Source organism: Convolutriloba macropyga, chromosome 9, assembly GCF_964194025.1.
Source record: "Convolutriloba macropyga chromosome 9, txConMacr16.3, whole genome shotgun sequence".
NCBI classification, from domain to species: Eukaryota; Metazoa; Xenacoelomorpha; order Acoela; family Convolutidae; genus Convolutriloba; species Convolutriloba macropyga.
Genome location: NC_134476.1, coordinates 61496806 through 61520273, shown reverse-complemented (window position 1 = coordinate 61520273; position 23468 = coordinate 61496806). Strand labels below are relative to the sequence as shown.

At 34.2% G+C, this 23468-nt stretch overlaps 1 protein-coding gene across 11 annotated transcripts in view; it reads right to left on the bottom strand.

Annotated features, from left to right (window-relative positions):
- Positions 1 to 2269: 2269 nt before the first annotated feature.
- The window catches only part of LOC142345918 (muscarinic acetylcholine receptor M2-like), a 170088-nt gene continuing 148889 nt past the window's right edge, over positions 2270 to 23468 (bottom strand). For all 11 annotated transcript variants that reach the window (XM_075398369.1, XM_075398370.1, XM_075398372.1 and 8 more), the window contains one exon: positions 2270 to 5725. In XM_075398369.1, the coding sequence (XP_075254484.1) occupies positions 2859 to 5165 (2307 nt within the window). In that variant the 5' untranslated portion in view covers positions 5166 to 5725 and the 3' untranslated portion in view covers positions 2270 to 2858. The remainder of the gene's footprint in view (positions 5726 to 23468) is intronic.

Sequence of the window (23468 nt, the reverse complement as noted above, 5' to 3'; positions counted from 1 at the left end):
GTGTATAGCCAACAGCATAAAGAAAATAGATTTGAAGTGTATTCCAAATTCTGATTTAATTTCATATTTAGTTTTGTTTAACAGTAGCTTTGATGAAAAATGGATACTGTGAAACATTTATGAGTAGTTTTCTTTTTAGCTTCCAAACCACGCTTTCCTGAAACGCTTTCAACTTCAAAGAACGGAGGACCGGCATCAATTTTACAATTGGACTTTATTTCATATCAAAAATATATGTTTCATTTCCTCATCTTGCGGGTAGCTTACAAAGTTGATGTAGAGTAGCTAAGCAGGAACAAATATCTCATCGTTGAATATCACACACCAATAAAATACCATCAATTGTGCGCATTAATAATACAAAATCAAATTTATTTTTTGCATCTAGAATTCAAATTGAACTTGAAAAGCAACTTTTGAAAGTAAAAATTATGTTACACAATAATGGATGATGGTAGCTTTCGTTTGAGACACTCTAAATCTCTAAATTTGTATGAACGTATAAATTGATACAGTAAGAATCGATAGATTTTTTTATATATCCCTAATTGCGATGGAAATGATTATCTTTAGGGCATTATTATTGATGCAGGAGATATAGTGCGCATTAGATTGGGCTCAGTTGAGATAAGTGTTAAGTACCCTGGGGGGTTAAAGAGATATCACGTGAACTATACATTAATCAAAAGAAACACGCCACTAGGTCTCAAAGGGAGAAGAATTATTGCAACCGATAATTAACCCGGCACAGATCTAATCCCTTCTTATCAAAACATTTTTCACAGTTCATTGCAACAAACGATCTCATGGGTAAAAGAGATACTTTTAGTCAAGTTTAGCCAGTTTCCAATCTAACAGACGATGCCTACTTTTTTAAGAACCTCTGAAGAACAAATTTCATAATTGCCAAAACATTTTGATGAAAAATCAATACCTAGAATGCAATGAAGTTTGACCTATTCACTACACAAACGCATATATATATATATATATATATATATATATATATATATATATATATATATAATATATATACATTGGTTTGGGATGGTGTACCTTTCGTCATGCTGAATTTCCAAAACATGCCGATATAAAATGTAGTGTTCCAAGATGAAAAGCCCTACTTCATAATCTAGCAGAGGGTGATCAATTTCCAAAGTTTTGCAATAAATCTTCCCGTCTTATGTATGATGTTATCAGTTGACGGTTTAAAATAAACTGGAGATGTCAATCTTAAAATCGAGAACAAATACTCGAGGTACACATTTGCTATTTTTTGTCTGAAATTGTTATCTATTTCCAAAGCTATGCATAACATGAAGCATGGAAGATTCTTTGACTGATTTCATGAAAATGTAGATTTTTGGAAATTGTTTGCAAATTTATTATCAAGAACGAATTAGTGTGAACTTACTCGACGCTTCATTTTCATGAATGTGGGGGCGGGAGCAGAGAAAGAACATCGTATTAGTCAGGGGGTTATTTTGTTATGATGTTATTATGTAATTGTTTGTTACATTTCAAACAGCATCGGCATTTTCAATTTTTATCCGATTTTATTCCGATATCGCGAGTGATTGAGACCAAATTTCAGAAAAAAGCTTGATTGTGCAATATCGGACAAGTTTCTTGCACTCCGAAAGTTTAAATTTTAAGGGCCCCAGGAGAGATTGGTTGGTTATCTTGCAAGATTCTTGAAGACAACAGAGTTCGTTCCGGTCAAGCTGCGACTTGATTGACGAATTTGAGTCATTTTCTTGAACAGTTTTGTCTGATCAAAATGAATGAAACTCAGTGGTTAGCTTTCATGAAACTTTTTTTGCTATTCAAAATTGAAATAAATTTTTACGAACACTTAAAATGTACTACTTTCTATTTTCATTCGTTTCTGCTTAAAGCAGCTTACGATTTAAAGCCAGTTATCAAAGTAAAACTGCAACCAAAACTTTTTATTTTTGTATCTTCATATAACGTTATAGGTACTTGACTATTTTTTACGCTGGCGAAAAAAACAACAAGCTACCACGGATACTTAGCTTAGAACATATCTAGTATGATTCAGACAGAAAAGCGATTCTCTTGCAAGAATCTGGCAGAAAATGTTCGTATTGCAAGATTCTGACAAAAAGAATGATTATCTTGATATATTCTGGCAGAAATCTTGTAAGATTAAGCATAACGTTGCAAGATTCTGGTAAATTATGCCACAATCTTGCAAGATAACCATTCCATACCAACGGGGGGACTTGCACGTTGAGTGTTTAACTTGCAAATACTTGAAAATTTTTGGCAAAAAAACTTTTGAAGCAATGAATTGCCTTCTAAGAATTTATATTAAGCTTCCGAGTTCTTGCAAGGTTGAGCCGGTTTACACTAATAATGGTTTCCACGGCCTAATAACATACCGTTATAGGTGTCTAAAATTGCCGAATATAGATATTTATACTCTACGGGTAAAAAAAACCATTTCCTCTTTACATTCCACTAAGTGACGCACAATTTTAAAGGTTAGTCTGTTCACTATTTTTTCATGATTGCAACTTTCACATAATTTGTTCATTTTGCCTGAAGTAAACTGTAAAATATTTTGCTACCATCAAACATTTCAGCTAATTAGCTGCAGAAAAAGAACAAGAAAGCAAAGTTAAATCATAATTGAATCTATAAGTGTTGAGTCGATTTGTACAAGCAGACTTTAGTCAGATGTGTGAATGGATTGAATAGACTCAAAGGTAATCAATTTGCACGAAGCTGTCTTATTTGTTTACTTTTCCTTTGTTTGTGGAAGGTAGCTTGTTTGTTCACAGCAGTCGGTGTGAATCTTCATTTCCGTGTTAGGGTTCAATTTATTCCCATTTTCACTTTCTTTTCGCTCTGAACCCGGCAGCATTGGTTGCCAAGCCGGCAACTGAAGTTTTGGGCTTAATTTTTCCGCAGCTTAATATCCGGATGAAGGTGTCTTTAAACAGAGTATTTGCAAATGCGTAGCAGAGAGGGTTTAACGCACTGTTGAAGTAAGTAAGAAACCAGGTGAATTGGTAGAGATGATTGTTGACAGTCTCTGACCCCCAAATACCATTCACAACCTCGGCTATATTCCACGGCGTCCAGCACAAAATAAAAGCCCCTAGTAAAAATGTCAAAGTCCGCATGGCTTTTTTGTCATTACTCTGTTTCTTAACTAGCCTTCGAACTGCAGGTGGAGTTTTTAACACTCTTATCACACTTTCCACTTTTTTCAGACTGGCATTTGAGAGTTTAGCGCCATTTTCAGTTTTGGAAACGCCACCCCTACTGCTACTGGAAGACTCTATATTCTCAGCAGAGCTAACCACATTGTTGTTGTTGTTTACATTCACACTCATGTTGTTGTTGTTTGTGTTGTTGTTACCCTGAAAAGCAGTAGTTGTTTTGAATCTGATAGACTTGGGAAGTACCTCTGAGCTTTCGTTCTGATCGATACAAGATTCGGGAACAATCGAGGAATTGTCGCTTTCTTTGTTGGTTAGCTGATTAAACTTTTTGGAATCATTTAATGGAAAAGAAAGTTTGTTCGAGTCTTTTGGCAAGTTGCAAATATCGCTCTTGACGTTTTCACGGTTGAAGCTTGATTCGAGAGCTATCCTGCGTGATAGAGTAGCTAAAACGTTCTGAGGTTCGAGTTTAATTTGAGGTTCACAGTTTTGCATATCGTTCTCGTCGCTACTTTTGGGCACAATTTTGTCATCTTGAATTGGGTTTGAGGTGATTATTGGAAGGTGGGTGGGAACTGCGGTAGCTAATGAGCTTTCTTGAGATTTGCGTAGCTTTTGCATTGCAGTCGTTGCTTTTGCTGCAGTGACGAGTTGTTTGCGAATCATTTCCGACTTCAATCTTCGCTTTTTCTTCATTTTCTTAGCGATTGTATAAATGTGAATGTAAAGTGTAGTTATAACTATAACTGGTATCCAGTAAGTTATGGATGTTGACAAATAAGTCCACAGCCCAATACCCCAGTAGTTGGCATAACAGTTGCCCTCATTAACCAGCACACCCACTACTAAAGGGTGACCCACAATTAGGGCTAACCACCAAAGAATACTGACTAGCCATGTGGGAATAATCATAATAAACGCCATTCTAGGGTTCATTCTGGACCGGTAGTTAGCTGGCTTAGAGACAGACCAGTATCGGTCGATGCTAATAATGAAGACATGGTATATGGAGGTTGTACACCAGACATAATCACAGAATATCCAAGTCACACAAGCCCCCCACCCGAAGGGCCAGTAGGCGTTACTGAGGTATTGTATCAACCAAAAGTTAACAGATATTAACCCCACACAGCCATCGGCTACTGCGAGAGATAATAAAAAGTAATTGTTCGTAATTTGCAGTTTCTTTTCAATGAAAAACGCGATGAAAACTAACAAGTTCCCACCAAATGTCAAAATGCTGCAAACAAGTACGAAAAAGGCAATAACCGCTGACACTGCTGGGGTGAAAACTAAACTCCAGGTGTGTGAATGCGTTTCATCGGAAGTTTGGGTCGAATTAGAGAGTAGGGGGCAAAAATTTCCGGATAAATTGGATAAATTTTGGGCAAAATTAGCCCCAGTTGTGACAGTGGCCACAGAAAATGTCTCAAAATGTGGGATAATGAGGTGGCCTTTGGAGTTATAGGAGCAATTCATAACTGGGGATGAGAGATGGAGAAGGAGAGGGAATGAATTGAAGAGGGATGCTTGTTGTCTGCTGAGATTTGTAGGAGAGACTGATGGGGGAAAGGGAAGGATATTAATAAAGTTGGGATTGGTTTCTCTAATTCCAGTGTTGGAGTTGACAGTGTTGTTGTTGTTATTATAAATAGCACTACTGTTACTGTTATTGGTAAGAGACAGAGTAGAGACAAAGTTGGAGGAAATAAGAGAAAGCAACTGAATTGTAAAAAAGTGCGCTTTTCTCTCCGCCAAATCTGATTGGCTAGTGTAGGATATATTTCTGCTTTGTATCACTCCGATTTGTGAATAATTCGAAGTGAGGTTGGTGGCTGCAGCAGTGTTTAGATGGTGAACAGTATTTTTGTTCATCATTGTGAAAAAAGACGAGTTTTTGATGGGCTGAGTTGGAGGAACGATTTGATCTCTCCCCAATAATTGGAGGAAAACAGCGGGCGATCCCTGCATAGCTAAAAGGGACGCTTTAACCCTCTTGAGAAGAGCAACACACACACACACACAACAATCTTAATCACACAGGTAATAATTTGCCCAATTTAGAAACATTCCCACATGTGGCCTCAAAAACGCCACAAAACAAGCCAAAAGAAAGCCCAAATGTTGAAAGCACGCTCACAAAGCCCCCACTTGCCCAACAATGACATTCGGGCGCCCTTCAACAATAAAGAGGTTCCGGAAAATGATTAGCACTTCAGGAAGTAGCCCTAAGTGGTACCATTCTGTTCTGATTCTCCATTCCAAGGTTCCCAATTCATTCGAAATGTTTTTGTATATTTCCTTGGATCAATTTTCCAGGCACGTTTTGTTCAAACTGACTACCATTAGTGTTCTGGTCCATATGGTCTTGTCCCTCAACAATTAAGGCTTTAGCTTCGTGTATGATAAAGATAGTGGTATGTGTAACTCTGGTTGGGTGGGTTTTATGGTGATTGATGTTGTTGAACGGGCAGTTATGGTAAGCAGTCACTAGCGAGGGTCTCTCTGAACAGACGGGTCTCGTTATCCTCCTGAAACAATACTCTCTTCTGATAAATTAAACACATTAAGTAAATTTATTTTTATTACTCTTTAAAAGTCCCACAGCAGAAATCAGATTTTATTTTTATTGTCTCACAAAATCAGACTGGCTCTCAGTAATTACAGCAACTTGACGCAAATAAACAATAAAATTTATCTCTATGGAGAACTAATTCTTGGCTTGGGAAAATTATCTTTGAATGCAAACAGGCGTATGCAAACTTAATTATTTCGAGGTCGTTTTAGACAAAACTTTAGGCAATTTATCCTAATTGTACATTTCTTCTTCTGTACAGAGCCACAGAGCAGGTACTCACATGCAAGACAAATCCCGCGCCCGCCTTAAGCTATGAATATTACGTCATCTCCCTGTTCCATCCCTCCACATTTAGTTTGGCGTAGGAACTTCACAGTAGTGTTGATTTTTTTGTTAATTGACCAATATCTCTTACGGAGACATGTACGAATGTTATTATTGAAAAGCTATTAAAAAAAGAACTGATTTACGGCAGCAAAACCGTCAGATTAGATATTTGATCGTAGGATCAAAAAATAAATAGACATTTCAAATTTTTTTTAAATTTTAACTGAGAGTAAAATAAATCAAAAGGACTCAACCAAACTGTTGCCCCCTGATTACAAAATGTTGTCTCAATGTATCTGAAATGTTATGAACTGCGGAACATAAAAACTAACGTGATACTCAAGGAAAAAATTAAAGTGAATGTCTTTACATCTTAAAGGCAGAGCTGAAATACTTCAGTACAATTTAACCGAGAAAGTAACTTAATTCCGTGTTGGTTTGTTATTGCATGGAATTTGCATAAAATTTGCGGAATCAGTTTACAATAGAAATTAGGCTATTTTGAGAGGGAGAAATTCATATCCGAATTCCGAAAAATGAAAAAAATGTAACAATTGCGGTTTTCAGGCAACACTTAGCCTGAATTCTGTTTCCTAAAAAACCGCAATCACTTTTTTTCAAACTAAGTTCAAAATTTTATGGAACTAAGTTCAAAACTAAAATTTTTACAAAAAGAGCTTAAAGTTTTGAAATAAGTAAAAAAATTCTCATAATTTTAAGTAAAGTTTAATGATCAACGTTAGCAACGATTAAACCTGATGAATATTGCGTGTATTTCATATCTACAAAAGCGTCGTGGATTTTAGCAACACAAAATTTGAATTTTAACAATATGTGATTTGGTTACCAAAATGTGGAAATGTCTAACCGGATTGGTGAACGGATTTCGTTTTTGAACGTCAGGCATTTCCACAAAATTAGGAAAATAGGCTTTTGCAATTTACAGGAGGAGAGCAAAATCAGCCAAATGCAATTCAGGTCTGCCTTTAGAGTTAGAAAAATTTGGTTTCCAAACTTTTTTTTTGCATATTCCAAAAGTATAAGATAAGTTTTTTCCCGCAAAGTTTTTAAATTGAAATTTGTTGTACTACAATTAAACTAAGACCACATTAGTTTTTAGAGGTTTAAAAACAGATTATTTCAATTATCCGCCAGTTTTTCTTCTTTTTAAATTTTTTGACTTATCAAGAAAGAAACGTTTTGTAATTTTCAGATTAAAATTTATTGGTTTGTTGTCACCAATCCATTTAAATCGAGTTTTTATGGGAAAAATGTTCTATTTAAAACTCTAGACCGTTGGATTTTTTTCAGCAAGAACAAAAAAGCAGAACTTGCGAAGACTAAAAAAACAAAGGAAGAACTTTTGAAGACAAATCCCAGAGTTTGATCACTTTATCACAATGTCAGTTTTCTGTATGTAGTAAAAAACTTTCTAAAACCAAAAAATGACCTTTTGATGTTACTGCAGACAATTTTATCTTATTAAAAGATATAATAATTTTTCTTTATAACAACTTTTTCTTATTTTTCAATATTATGCAATTTCAACATACAGATAATTCACATTTTTTTGAGTACTCTTATATTATGTTAAAGGGCAACAATTAAATTTGAACACAACCGTTTTGGTAACAATTCTGGGAACTAATTGACTTTAAAGGTTTCAAGCTACTCTGTAACATAGAGTTAAAAAACAGTAAGAACTTGTAAAATTAACGGCGTTTAATTCGCTCGTACCGCATCTAAATATCGATACTTCCAAATATTTTTAAACAGCGTTTCATTTTTTCTTTAGCTAAATTTCATGCCAGAACAGTGGGCAAAAATAGTCAATGCTGACGGAGATAACATTGTTTTTTTCATTATAAGCAAAATTTGGCTCTATAGGAGGCAAGAGTACTTTTGATATCACTGAAACATTGTTTTACGTTTTTCTTCAGTTATTCAGAGAATAAAAAATGTCACTCACAATTTTAGTTGAATAATTTCCCATAAACATTTGCTACTCTTAGATTAGTTGCTGAAGCAAAAATCTGGCATTTTTGGTTTTGTTATTGCTGAAGATACGGTAGTATGATTTTATGACTTTGTTTTTTTTAAAAAAAAGATCCATCAATGCAAACGATTCAGGATTTATTAACACTGTTTTCAAAAAAATTCCATCACAATAGAATTGATTTCTTAAATGTTCTGAATGCTACCGAATTTAACCTTTGATTATTTCAAAATTCGACATAGATGTATAAAATAACTATACTATTGATTTTTTTCAAAAATTACCGTTACAACAGCTCAACCCTCCAGTCCAGTCTGCAGACAAAAAATTTAAAAAATGTGACAAATATTTGGTCTGTTTGTCGTTTTAGTCCAGCTCGGAATGTAGAGTGTAAGACCAGGAAGAACGTGGTCCCAAAAAAGACAAAATCCACAGAATTTATGTCAGCCTCGCTGATATTAGCAACCATAGATCCCCCAAATGTAGCCAAAAGTTTTAAGTTTTTCTCTTGACGGCAGTTCCATTTTCATTTTCTTATTTATGATTTACCTTTTTTAAAAACTTTTTTCAATTTAACAGATCCCGCCTCTTTTGTTACCGGAGTTTGAATTTTGATTTTTTGCGCTATTTTTGCTAAATTGCATTTAAATGAAAACAAATCCAACAATTTCGCTTTAGAGGGCCATGTAAAGCTGTTGAAAAAATTTTTAGTGAACCTGCCTACTTTAAAATTATGTTTGTCATGAAGACGTTAAGGACGCAGTTAGGACTCAGTTTGTTGTAGATTTTAGTGGACTTTATGAGGCTCAATTATCAGCTCTGAACGCACTTTCAAATAAATTGATTCAACTTTCTTAAAAAACAGTGGTTCTGTACAAAAAATGGATTTTAGAATGGAGTTTTTGTTGCTGGGGTAAAACTAATGGCAAAACTTTTTGAATTACTCGTGTTTTGGGTTTAGATAGTCAGTTTTATAAATCTTAATGACTAGTATATAACTAATGTCCAAGTGTAATGATCCCACATACAATTATCTTTTGTACAATGTTTTCTATAAATTCGATACACATAAAAAACCCAGACCAACTGATCGGGTTTTGAATTTTCGGATCGGGTTTTTGTGAGTGATAAATAAAATTTAAATAAAGGTGATAAATTTTTTCGTCTACATGCAATTGGTCAGTTGTTGATGAAAAAAGAAGCGCTTGATGTAATTTTTCAGAATTGTATAGAGGAGGAAATGGAGGCGGTATCAAAGTTAATTTTAGCACTAGGCAACAAAGATCAAAACATATTTGCATGAGGCAAACCAAATTTCAGCAGGAGAGAGGGATGATACATATTTGAGCTAACGGAAACCTCAAACACGTTTCAACGGATGGCTTATAGAGGGCCAAAAATAGGAACCGAAGATGAGCAGTTTATGGAGAAGCGATGGGTAGACAGTCCGTCTCAAATCCACTAAATGATGGAGCGCAAACGGTGTAGGGGCATGAAAAATTGTCCAGCTCTTAGCGAACAATGCATTGCGTATGGACGGAGAGACCCCTTTGCAAAAAAATGAAGAACAAAAAGTCAGCAAAAAAACCAACTCACCAAGTACAAAAGTTTCGGGACAGCAAAACACAAAAAGGAATGGAATTGAACAAAAACGTACAATATTCGGATCTATTCTGTTTTGCCCCCCCCCCAACCAGCTTAGTGGGCTTTTGCGCACGTACTATTTTTTTTACATAGTAACGTGCTATATAACAACATAAAAATTGTCAACTGGAGGTGTAAAAAACACCGGGGTTGGGGGCGAAACAGAATAGATCCGAATATTCTTTAATGCTAATAAAAAATTGTCGAATACCCAAAAATGTGGCAAACATTCTGCGTAAATTTAATGGAAAAGTAGCAGAAGACTGAACAAACCCGGGTTGACCTCAATAAACCTTTCTTGGCAACCATATCCAAGCCATATATGGAGTTTATGGTAACTTGGCAACCATATAGCTGACCATGGAAAAAATCAACATTGATCAAAAAGTTCTTAAAACAACGATACATTGCTCTCTGAGTGTTGAAAAACTACAATAGAAAAAGCATTTATATTATCAAAGTTGAAAAGGTACAGAGAATAGATGAAGGAACAAACAAAAAACCTGTGACTACATCAAACCTTCTAAAGAGCAAATTCAGTTTTTTTTGGCTATCATATACATGCAGGAACCATAGAAGAACCATGCGAGAATCATGTACTATACGTGACTCTTGAAAGAACGTGGAGTCATATAAGAACCATGTATGAACCATTTTTTTATCATGTAAGAACCATGTATGAACCATTTTTTTATCATGTAAGAACCATGTATGAACCATTTTTTTTATCATGTAAGAACCATGTATGGATCAAGTAGGGTTCTTATAAGAACCAAGTACGGACAATGTAGGAACGACATAGGGACCATATAAGAGCCATGTCAGAACAATATATGGAAGAACCATATAAGAAACATGTAAGAACCATACTAATATACCATAAGTTGTCTAAAGCGCTTAAACCTGAGACTGCCGTATAAGTTTTGTGTGGGCGTTGGGAGAACGCACCAATGTGCATACCGGATTCTTGGATACCATATAAGTATCATATATTGAAATCTTGGCAACCATAGCAAGATCATAGAAAATTTTGTATGGCCTGTACGGAACCATATATGGTTTTTGGATATGGTTACCAAGAATGGTCTACCCGGGGATAAACAAGGAGTAGTCATAACTAATCCAGTTCATAATCTTAAACAAAGTTTTGGGAACAACGTTTAACTTGAAACACCAACTGAGAAAGTATACCCACTGTATTGTTTTCGGAAATTTACACCCACGTATACCCACAAATTTCGTTTACCCACGAAATTTTTTAACATGATTGAAATGTATGATGAACGGGCACTATCTGCTGTTTGGAAAACCAGTGGGCTTATAAAAGTGGTGACAGGAGGCAGAGTCACTTTGTGATGGGACATACTACAAACCATTCGAATCGAAAACGACACAAGTGACTGTTGGAGACATTGTAGAACATTGATGAATATTAACATAAAACGACAACTCCAGTGAAACAATTACTTCTATGATCTCGACCCTCATTTTTCCCCGAATTGGCTAAATAAAAAGATCTAATGTCAAAATTTAACTTAGCTAATAGCAGTTCGAGCTAATCAACAAAAAGGTAAAACGGAAGCACGATCTCTACCTACAAAGGTAAAGACGGAAATTATTAGATTAATGACTGGGGTTAATCATCAAGTTAAAAGATTGCACAGTTAATCAAATTATATCAATCATTTTAATTACCCTGAAAGGAGACGACCAATTTAAAAATGCCTGAGAATCAAAAGAACTAAAAAAGGTTAAGTAAAAAAGTGCCAATTGCAAAAATTAAGGAAATAATAAATATAGGAACTGAAATATTATATAATAAAGCTACAAGGTTACCGGATTTATATAATTTTTTAGACAAAAAATAGACTGATGCTAAATTCTCTTGAAATACCGAAAGGCCGAACCAAAAAGAAGAAGAAAACAACATAGTTGATGAAAACCGACTGTTTTTAAATTCTAGAGTTGGTTATAGATAGCTGCAGAGAAGAATATCTAAATGTAGAAAAATGATTAAACGCAAAGATGCTATAGCTGAAAAGTAATATAAAGCAATTGTAAAATTGTAACTGATGCGCTCAAACCACAGCGATTGATAGATTAACCGTGAAATTAAATTTGAGGCTAATTGAGATTTATGCAATAAAATTAGAGACAACATATTAGCAGTGAAGGTCTGTCAAACCACAAATGCCTATGAGATTCTAGACAGGGAAACAAGCGATCAAGCTGATCACGTTCAGTGATGTGTGTCACAAGAAATGGCGAGCAAAACCAGTCATAAAGAGCATTATCATAAAGACAAAAATCTTGAAAAGTGCAACCATTGAACTATTACCAAGATACGAATTGTATCTTAAATGTCTCTGTAAAAGGATTAGACCATCTGTTTCTTTTTTTGTAAGAGAAAAATTAGCGTATCTTAGCTCTCCTGGTTCTATAAAAGAAAAGAAAATTATTGGTAGTCAGCTGAAGTCGTCGAACCAATTATAACGATTTGCAAACATATATGAATTTTACGTCGATTTTTATGAATTTGCATTCTGTATTAATAGTAAGTGGTAGCATTATTCAGTCTGCGGGTAGTTTGTTGGTACGTCGAAACTTCTTGTGGTCACTAACACTTGTTATAATGGGAAGTAACTAGAGTTTTACAGAATCACCGATTTTGGTCATTTCTGAAAATTCTTGAAAGTTGGGACTAAACCTTTCAACCCCTCCCAAATGCTAGAAGCCAAAATGCTAAAACCAGAAGGGAATCGTCAACTTAAGTGGAACCCTAAGTTAAACGCATATCGGAATTTGTAGCAATTGCATCGGTTGGGTGACGCTGTTAACATTTATGAGTGGAAAAGATAAAGGGAGTATTTTTACAATTAAGCACACAGCAAATAGGATTGGAGAAAGTAGAATTAGTGCCATAATGACAATTGGTTAGCTTGCGCAGACAAATTGTTTACACGGCTCAATTTAAAAGTGACTTACACTATAAGCGAAGCGCAGAAATTGCGAACCTCAAGCGAAATAGAGATGGATTTTGTGGCTGGCTGTGTTTTCCGATATCGATCAAGGAATGCTGTCATGTAACGCTGAGTTATGTTTCGCAGCGATTGAGCACGAAGCTCTGAGTAATCGCTGGAGTTGAATCAAAGTTATTTGGCACATTTGCTGATTGGTTGAACGAAACGCTCAAATTTTTTGTTACTGTTTGACTGTGGTTCATCAGTCGGTTGTTGTCGTAGGAATAATTTTAACTGTATATGTTGATTTTAAGTAATAGCGTCCATTGCTATACTTGGGGATCTGATTTGACAATATTTTAGTTAGGCTGTTTTGTTCCAAGATTGTGAATGCTTGTGTTGTAGTTAGTAAAGTTATTTGTTTTTTTGCTGAAGGTTATAGAGCATGTTACCTGATGCTTATTGAGTTGTTGCATTTGTTTATTAGGCTCTAATTAAAGTGTTTTACTATCGGCTTTTGTTAACAACCTAGAATTCAGTACTGGAAAAATATTGCGACGAAGTAGACGAACCGGGAAAATAAATTCTTCGAATTGCGAGATCTGAGCTCTGTTGTTTTACCGTCAAAGGCTGCCCAATCAATTTTCAGTGCCTTACAGCAAAGTTTTTCACCTGTTTTGACCGACAGTATTGCTTATTTTGAGACGCTTTTTCTAAGTAGTGGCTGATTTATCGGAAATACTGACCAACACGATAAATATATACGGATACATTAAAAAAACTATATTCTTAAGTGGTTAAAAAACTATGGTAACTATGTCGATATCTCTTTGCGTGATTTGAGCACGCTAACGTTAATCCAATTTAATTGAAAATTCAAATTTTTTTCTGATCCAATCTCGGCCTTGACCTGCTCATTTTATTTTATTCTATTTCTCAAGTCAGTATCTGGTCGCTTCATTTATTTATTAAGAGCAGATTTCTGTGATTTCTTGCAGTTTTTCCCCAAAGAATTTTGTTTGATCGTTTTTTGTATTTAGTATTGCGACATTTTTCGATCGAAGGAGTAACGATTTTGATTGGAATTCTCTAAAGTGTCCAGTCAGAATCCAAACAGTTCGTGCCTTTTATTCTGATCGCTTCTCGACCAGGGCACCAAACCTAAAGAAGAACTTGCTGCTTCTACTTTTCTGGCTAAGTTGACTTTTACGCTTTAATTATCATACAATGCCATAGTGTTGGAATACTTGAGAAGGCAGTGAGTGAGTTACAAACAAACATAAATAAATAAGTGATTTTAGATGTAATCTAGCAAAGTGTTGGTTGGATCGGTGGTCTGGTTCATAAAGATGGTTTATTTGTTCAACTAGGCCGACTGCTCTTGTTAGTTCCCTCTCCCTCTCTCTCCCTCTCTCTCTCTCTCTCTCTCTCTCTCTCTCTCTCTCTCTCTCTCTCTCTCTCTCTCTCTCTCTCTCTCCCTAGAGCTAGATTGCTTATCAACTGCAGTCCTCAGACTAAGTTTCTCTTTCTCTCCTTTGAACTTCTCTCACTCCTTCTGGCGTGTTTAAACGTGAATACCACTTTGCTACTTGTTCACAAACAATTCAGACATATGTTTGCACAATACTAACTTGTATAATTTAAGGAATATTTATCCAGAATCAGTATAACTACTCTGGCTTTTCAACCAAACTGATATACAAGAGGAAAATAGAAAGTTTTTGTTATTATGTTGCATTAAAATTTCTCAACACAACAACACAAAAAATTTACCATGAGCTAACTGTTGTTGCTTCATGTTTTCTCGCAATTTATGCATCGAAATACAGACATACAAAATGTTGGATCTATTCTGTTTCGGCCCCCCGTATTTTTATGACCCCAGTTACAAACTATATGTTGTTATATAGCACGTTACTATGTAAGAAAATAGCACGTGCGCCTGGATGTCATAAAAGATTGATGCTCACTAAGGAGGGGGGGGGGGAGGGGGGGATGAAACAGATTAGATTCAAAACGTCAGCTAGAAACGTAAGCTACTTATGCTCCCGAATGTATAGAAATTGCTATTAAGGACAAAACAAGAAGGCTCGCTCGTGCTCTGCACAGAATGTTCCCAAACTCGCATTCGCAAGCATAAGATATACCAATATAACTGAAATTGCATCGCTGAAACATTTGTTGTAACACCAAAAAATGTTGCAACGAAAGAAGTCAAGCTGCTACGAAAGAAGTTATTACATTGGACCTGGAGCTTGAAAACAAAACAACAGAGAAAAAATTATTTAGTTTTTTAGCGGAACCAAAAACCTGAGTAACATGCAATTTCGAAAAAATACTTAGATGCAATTCTTAGCCTATTGATAAATGTTAAAAGGATTTTCCAAAAACGAGTTTTCTTCTAACATAAATAAAAGCAAGTTCCAAATTTGCTTGGCTTAGAATTTCGTTACTTCCAGGCTGGCCATTCAAAGATAACTCTTTTCAAAACGTTCTTTTTTTCTCAGGAGCAATAGCATAGACAAAAAGACTAGCAGAAGTAGCTTTATGAGTCACACCAAATTTTAACTCACATAAATTTGCATGTTTTTCCAAGCCAATCCAAAACAAATTAAAACTCATCAACAAAACAAGAGTTCAAATCACCCGTATTCATTGAATCACGCCAACATCTCCTTTCAACTAATTTGAAGCGATGAGATTTTGAGATTTTGTTTCAGAAAAGCACAGTACTGGAATCTGAAACAACTGTGTTTGTCTTAACCGCCATAAATTATTCGATTAGTTGGTTTACATTACCAAAGAGACAAAATTATCTCCGTTTTTCTCAAAATGATCTGAGTAAAGTCTCTTTGTACGTGTTTTTGGTTAAACAAAGGGAATGAAAATCATTTATAAGTAAGAACTGATTCGGGAATTAGAAATTTTACCTTTTGTATTCCCAGCTCATTGAGAGCAGAATATTTGCATCCCCCAAAGGAAGCACATGCAATTTTTTTTAAAAAAATTACTATGTGAGAGCACAGGCCAAAGGTAACTGGGGCTAAAAAACGTACTGGTGGGACAATCTGAAAAAAAGTTGCAGAAAAAAATAAATTGAATTAATCTGTGTACCAGACAGAAATCACATAGGAAAACAAGTCCTGAGGAAGAACTCGAAAAAAACAACGAAGAGAACGAAAGTCTGCCTTCCTGGTTGATTTCGCAACTAGTGGCGTTTTGTAACAGATAAGGCAAATCAAATAACAGATGAGGATAATGAATTAAAAAGATCTAAGTACGAGTCAATACACAGATTAAAATTAGCACTCCAAATAAGCATACACCATGAAGCATTCTCTAAAACAATTTTGTAACAAGAAACAGGCGGCCAGAATTGCGGACCAAAAATAGCAAGGGCGACTTAATTTTGAAAACTTTCAGAACAACTAAAACAAATAGCATAAAGCTTACAAAATATTGTATTAGACTCAGCTGTGACAATATTGCAGAGACGATTTCGAAACTCAAATAGTCGACTAAAAACATTCAACTACCCACTTCACCTCTTGGGAGATGTTTTGGTATGTGACAACACTGAAATAGAAAATAAAATTCTGTAGCTTGTATACATCTGACGTTAATAACAGGCTGCTCTTTGAGGGGTCGGTCTAGGGTGCACTTTTAGAAAACCTAAAAAATGTCAATTCTTTTAATAGAAACAACTCTGAATTTTGGAGTATAGGAAGCATCAAATTAAGACCCTGTTTATCAAAAGTGAACAGTTGAGACCTATTTTTTTTCCAGAAAAAAATTGTTCTTTATAAGTGAGTTAGTTTGCTGATTAATTACGGCTTACAGTAAATTTTTACTACGAAAATAGCCATTTAGGCCTTAAATTGTTTGTTTTAATTGTTCAATTTCAGTGCTGTTAAAATCACGGCACAACATTCACTTTCAATTGACCTCAAAGTCATTAAAATGTATGAAGAGTTCTTTAAAAAAGTCTGCAACCAAAAACATACAAAATTATGTAAATGGTAAGTCAATAATTACCGACACAGTACAAGAAGTTGCGCCTAACTACTGATATTGTTTGCTGTGAGTGTTAATGATTGATATTTTATTGAAACAAAAGACTTCAAAAGTTGTCTAAAATGTGGCCAAGATTTAAAGAATTATCAAAAAGCTTTTGTAATTTCTCTTTCAAACCAGTGTCATCCGAAAAACCAAAGCGATGAACAGTCATTAATGGTCACTTTGCAATCAATGGTGCATGCTGAAAGAGTGTGTGATTTTGCTAAACTACAACTTCTAAAGCCGTTTTCAGGTTCGATTTGAAATGAAATCTTTTTTTTATTGTTCAGAGATTCTTATTAACAAATAACCAAAATAGACAAATAAATCCCATATAATTATTTTCATGATTCTCAGGACTTTTACAAGGCATCATTTGAAGGATTTTTGATCAGAAAATAAGGCTAAAAGTGGTGAGAAATAGTGAAAATTCGGAAGATATACTAACTGTTGACATATAACAAAATTTTCACGATTATCAAAATTTTTATGTTTTTTTGTGCAAACTCTGTTTGTTTATCTACTAGATGGAAACATTGAGAAAACACTAAAATATACTTTTTGAGATACCGTTAGAAAACCTCTAGTTGTCTCAATTGACTGCATTTCGATGCATTTTAGCTATATTTGATGAAAAATGTCAACATTCTTGACAAAAACATTTTCAAAAATCAAAATTCCTGAAATTTCCCTGTGTAGTGAAATTCTACACGCAGAGAGCTTTTAATTGATACCTCATATGTTGGTCTCGGATGCCCTCAAAAAATTCAAAAATTGTCTGAAGAAAAAAAAGTGGGTCTGGCTTAAAGTTCTCCCTTTTTTCAAAAATGGGAAACAGTTATTAGAACTTCCGCCGTAGGGTTTAAACGTTTTCAATAACGTTGTCTCCAAAACACCTATGAGATCACCTGGGGAAAATTTTTCAATGTTTTTCAATAGGTGTTTATGTGTGTTGGTTCTAGTAAAGGGTAATGCATTGGAAAATATTGAACTCAGTAGCATACAGATCAAAGTACCTGTGCTAATCCGGGTTGACTAAATAATCAAACAAGGAGGTTCAGTGATGTGGTAATGTGAGTTTGCACATATAAGGTTCTAACATCGCCAAAAATTTTTGTTTGCACCCAAATAAAAACACAATAGTACCAGTGAAGCTTATTTCACTTTTTGTTCTTAATAGCCAAATCATCCCCTCAGTTGGCTTTCAATAATCTAGTTCCGAACGCACTTGTGTGAGGAGGAACTATATACTCAAATGGTTTTTTCTGTTCAGTCAATTATGGCCGATCGATATGTTAATCGTAGAGAAATGTGAGTAGCATCATTAAAATGCTCGTCCAGCGTACAGTTCAAAACCTAAAAGATTTTTTGAAAGTCGTTTTTTTTCGAGGAGTTATCGAGGTCTAAATTTTTGCGCGAACACGTGATAATTGGCAAAATTTTGTTAACTTGCGTAATTGTTGTCGAAATTAAGATTTTTTCTATTTTTCTATAAATTTATTAATTCAAAATTACAGTTCACGCTACAAAAGGAAAAAATTTTGTGTTACCAAAGACGAAAGTCGGTAACAAAAAGGCAAGTTTTGGTCTCATAGGAAAGTTTACTATCAAAAATAATCAAATTCAATTTGAAAGCTGTTTTTTCAAATAATTTTTCTTTTTTTGTTTTTTTAATATCACATAGGGACTAGTCACTTTTCATATAGCGGTTCCGTTAATAACAAACCGTATTTACAGACAATTGAACGAAAACTTCAATTTCAAGAAATTCTTTTTGAGATTTTGTAATCCCACGCAGACCAACTTTTTGTAGTCGTATTACATAGACTCGTTGACTATAAGTGTAATAGGCTTTCTGATGAGCATTAAGTGAAACTATCATGATATGAGCGGACAGCTAATGACTGTTAGGTATTTAACAACAATTTTTCCAAAATATTATTTTGAAGATTAACCGATCCTAAACTTATTTTTGTGATCTGGAAATCAGTCTCAGTAAGGACATGACCATCCTTCTTTCTACTGCAACCAAAGTAATCGGTTTGTAGTTTTATCTGCTAGCTATTGGTTTTATGACCTTGATGCCACCAGTTTCAAAATTATGTTTTCAATTTTTGAACATTTTCTCATAATTTTGGTTTCTTTTGAAATCTTATTACATTATCCTAACATTGAGAGTTCCCATTGGCTTAGAAAAGACAATCAATTGATCTTAGATACAGTTTTCAGAGAAATGCTTAGTGTCTAAATGGCTTCAACATTTTCTTCTTGCACTTTTCTACTGCATTTTTGGTTTTTGCCTGTGTTTGGTGTTGTTTTCATAGTATTAGACTTATGGTTATGTCATATTGATGACTTGTAGATGACAACGGTGTTTAACTTCCAATCGAGGCATAAATAAGTGTATTTATTGACATCCATTGAAAACTATTGAATTGAATGGCGTTGGTAATACGTGTTTTCTGAAAAAGTTTCGTGATTTTAATATATTTGTTCATATTTGTTTTATTTTTTGAAGTCAAATTGATAAAAAATGAAACGCATCGCTGTCAATAAACTAATCGAAGATAGATATTTTTTTAGCGAAATGGCTTCGACACATTCCTCTCTCAATTTTTTTGAGTAAGCTGTTTTTGCCTGTTCTCTTATTTTTATGAGGGGAAAAATGCTGAGAGGTTTCAATAGCTTCTAATTGAGTGTTGAATGAATGATGTTACTCAATGCAATCAGTTTATAGTTATGGGTCTTTTTTTAATTTTCAGTTTTTGTTGTTCTTTTCTGCAACTTGTAACCTCTTTTCATTTTTGAGAAGTCCCATCGAAATATACGTAATTAAAAAAATAACGTGTCGTTTGATATTGTGTTGAAATTGATGTTTTGTCTGGTGGACAATGAGCGTTTCCATAATCCCTTTGTTAGTGGTCAATATTTGTGTTTCTTTTTCTCTTCCTTTAGCAGATTCGCCTAATAAGAGGTCCCAATGATTTTGAAATGAGGTTCAATCGACTTACTTTTCTAAAAGTATATTTTTTGGGCCGGATTAGTATAAAAAGCAATTAAAGATTTCAGGTAAAAGCTCATGGTCTTAATGGCTTCAATAATTTGTGTTTGTTCAAATAGTTTTAACTTTTTTGAGTTTTTCTTCATCTCTAGTCCGTTTCTTTGGCTTGGTCAGATCTAATGACAGATCTTATTGGTTTTGTAAAGACCTTTTGATAAGTTTATCAGGAATTATTTCGTTAAAAGCTAATGACTTTTAAGACGTTTAAATTGTTTGGTTTAAAAGATGATGATTGATTTTCAAACTTCGCCTCATTATTTTTTCTTTTGGTCGACTTGTTACCTAGTTTCATTAAGGAAAAGTCCCGTCTGGTGGGTAGCTAACAAATGTTAAATTTGTTTGACTAAGCTTTTATCTGATTGCATTTTGATGTTGTTACTAGGTGTATTTGTAGAATTGGTTTTGTAGAATGTTGATTATGTAGAACTTTTTAAAACTCAAACATCTATGCTTGATTATGTGTTCATTTGGTTGACAATTAAGTCAAAAATGTAGATGATCTCGGGTCGGAACATCATATAGGAACGCACATTAACGAGCCTCCTTGTTGTTTTGGGAAAATTAAAAACCATTTTGATGATAAAACGTGACGATAAAAATTTTCACAAATTGGCTGAATTAATGCAAGAATAGACGAAAACTCATAGGTTTTCATGTGAAATCTACCAACAGATAGTTTTTTTTTCTGAACAGACGACGAAAAAATTATTAACAAGACTTAAACAAGGATAGACTGGCAAAAAAACTTATTAAGATCCGAAGAGTTATAATCAAAAATAGTAGAAGAAAAATTAGGAGAATAGGATCATCTGTTTTATTATCCAAAGTATGTTATAAGTAGCCGCAGAAAAGAGATTAAAAAGTGGTAAAATGTCCAAAAAACAAGTGTTTTAGCTGAAAATTAATAAAACCAGGGTTGTAATCGGCAACGAATGAGTTCTAGCTAAACCCGAACTATACCAGAAATTTTTGTCACCAGTTTTGAGCGATAGTTTTGCTTATTCAGAGACATTTTATCTGAATTTTATCTAATAGTGCTCACAACTTTATGGGACAGAAATATCCACCGGCTAAACGAGACTGAAAAAAACCTAGTTGAGAATATAGATCTTGGTCTACCCCGGGTCGAGGTGTCAACGCTAAAAAACGCAAAATTATGTAAGATTGGCGTTGAATGCGTAGAATTTATGTAAGATCTACGCTTGAGCGTAGATCTTACATAAATTCAACGCCTTCAACGCTAATCTTACATAATTTTGCGTTGAATTTTGGCGTAGATCTTACATATTTAGCGTTGAATTTTAGCGTAGATCTTACATATTTAGCGTTGAATTTAGCGTAGATCTTACATAAAATCAACGCATTCAACGCTAATCTTACATAATTTTGCGTTGAATTTTGGCATAGATCTTAAATATTTAGCGTTGAATTTTAGCGTAGATCTTACATATATTCAACGCATTCAACGCTAATCTTACATAATTTTGCAGTGAATTTTGGCGTAGATCTTACATTTTTAGCGTTGAATTTTAGCGTAGATCTTACATATTTAGCGTAGATCTTACATAAATTCAACGCATTCAACGCTAATCTTACATAATTTTGCGTTGAATTTAGGCGTAGATCTTACATATTTAGCGTTGAATTTTAGCGTAGATCTTACATAAATTCAACGCATTCAACGCTTCTCTTACATAATTTTGCGTTGAATTTTGGCGTAGATATTACATATTTAGCGTTGAATTTTAGCGTAGATCTTACATAAATTCAACGCATTCAACGCTAATCTTACATAATTTTGCGTTGAATTCTTGCGTAGATCTTACATATTTAGCGTTGAATTTTAGCGTAGATCTTACATATTTAGCGTTGAATTTAGCGTAGATCTTACATAAATTCAACGCATTCAACGCTAATCTTACATAATTTTGCGTTGAATTTTGGCGTAGATCTTACATATTTAGCGTTGAATTTTAGCGTAGATCTTACATATTTAGCGTTGAATTTAGCGTAGATCTTACATAAATTCAACGCATTCAACGCTAATCTTACATAATTTTGCGTTGAATTTTGGCGTAGATCTTACATATTTAGCGTTGAATTTTTGCGTAGATCTTACATAATTTCCATAATTTCAACGCATTCAACGCTAATCTTACATAATTTTGCGTTGAATTTTTGCGTAGATCTTACATATTTAGCGTTGAATTTTAGCGTAGATCTTACATAAAATCAACGCATTCAACGCTAATCTTACATAATTTTGCGTTGAATTCTGGCGTAGATCTTACATATTTAGCGTTGAATTTTAGCGTAGATCTTACATAATTAGCGTTGAATTTAGCGTAGATCTTACATAAATTAAACGCATTCAACGCTAATCTGACATAAATTTGCGTTGAATTTTGGCGTAGATTTGGTTTTTTTTTTCAAAAAGTCAATTTTTTCACTGTTTGAATACCAATCCTTCACAGATTTGAAAAACGAAGACAGCAAAAAACATATTTTAGTGCCCTTTTATAGTGCAAAATTCGGTTCAGATCATTTTACGATTTCAAAATTTTTTCATTTTTTCAAAAAATGAATTTTTTTTCACTGTTTCGAACCCTATGCAGCAAAGGTGAGAAATTTGAAGTCAGAAAAAAGTCATTTTTTAGTGCTCTTTTATAGTGCAAAATCCAATTCAGACCATTTTACGATTTCAAGTTTTTCAAATTTTTTTTCGAAAAATCAATTTTTTTCACTGTTTTGAACCCTTTACAGCAAAGGTGAGAAATATGAAGTCAGAAAAAAAAATGTTTAGTCCTCTTTTATAGTGCAAAATCCAATTCAGACCATTTTACGATTTCAAGTTTTTCAAATTTTTTTTTTCGAAAAATCAATTTTTTTCACTGTTTCGAACCCTATACAGCAAATGTGAGAAACATGAAGTCAGAAAAAAGTCATTTTTAAGTGCTCTTTTATAGTGCAAAATCCAATTCAGACCATTTTACGATTTCAAGTTTTTCAAATTCTTTTTTTCGAAAAATCAATTTTTTTCACTGTTTCGAACCCTATACAGAAAAGGTGAGTAACATGAAGTCAGAGAAAAATCTTTTTTTTTCGTGCCCTTTTATAGTTCAAAATCCAATTCAGACCAGTGTATGATTTAAAATTTTTTCAAGTTTTTTTTCGGAATAGCTAAGATCTGTGCTAAATTCAATGAAATATATGCAAGTTCGACGCTAAATTCAACGCAAAATATGTAAGAGCTACGCTAAATTCAACGCAAAATATGTAAGATCTACTCTTTATAAGGATTGCGGCTCTTAACAAAACCAAGGTGCGGTGGCGCAATGGTAGAAGAGGCGACAAGTAAACAGGAGGTCAGTGGTTCGAGTCCCATACCCTGTACGCGTTGATTTTTTGTAAGATCTACGCTAAAATTCAACGCAAAAATATGTAAGATCTACGCTAAATTCAACGCTAATTGTGTAAGATCTACGCTAATTTCTACGCTAAATATGTAAGATCTACGCGAAAATTCAACGCAAAAATATGTAAGATCTACGCTAAATTCAACGCTAATTGTGTAAGATCTACGCTAAATTCTACGCTAAATATGTAAGATCTACGCTAAATTCAACGCTAATAATGTAAGATCAGCGGCAAC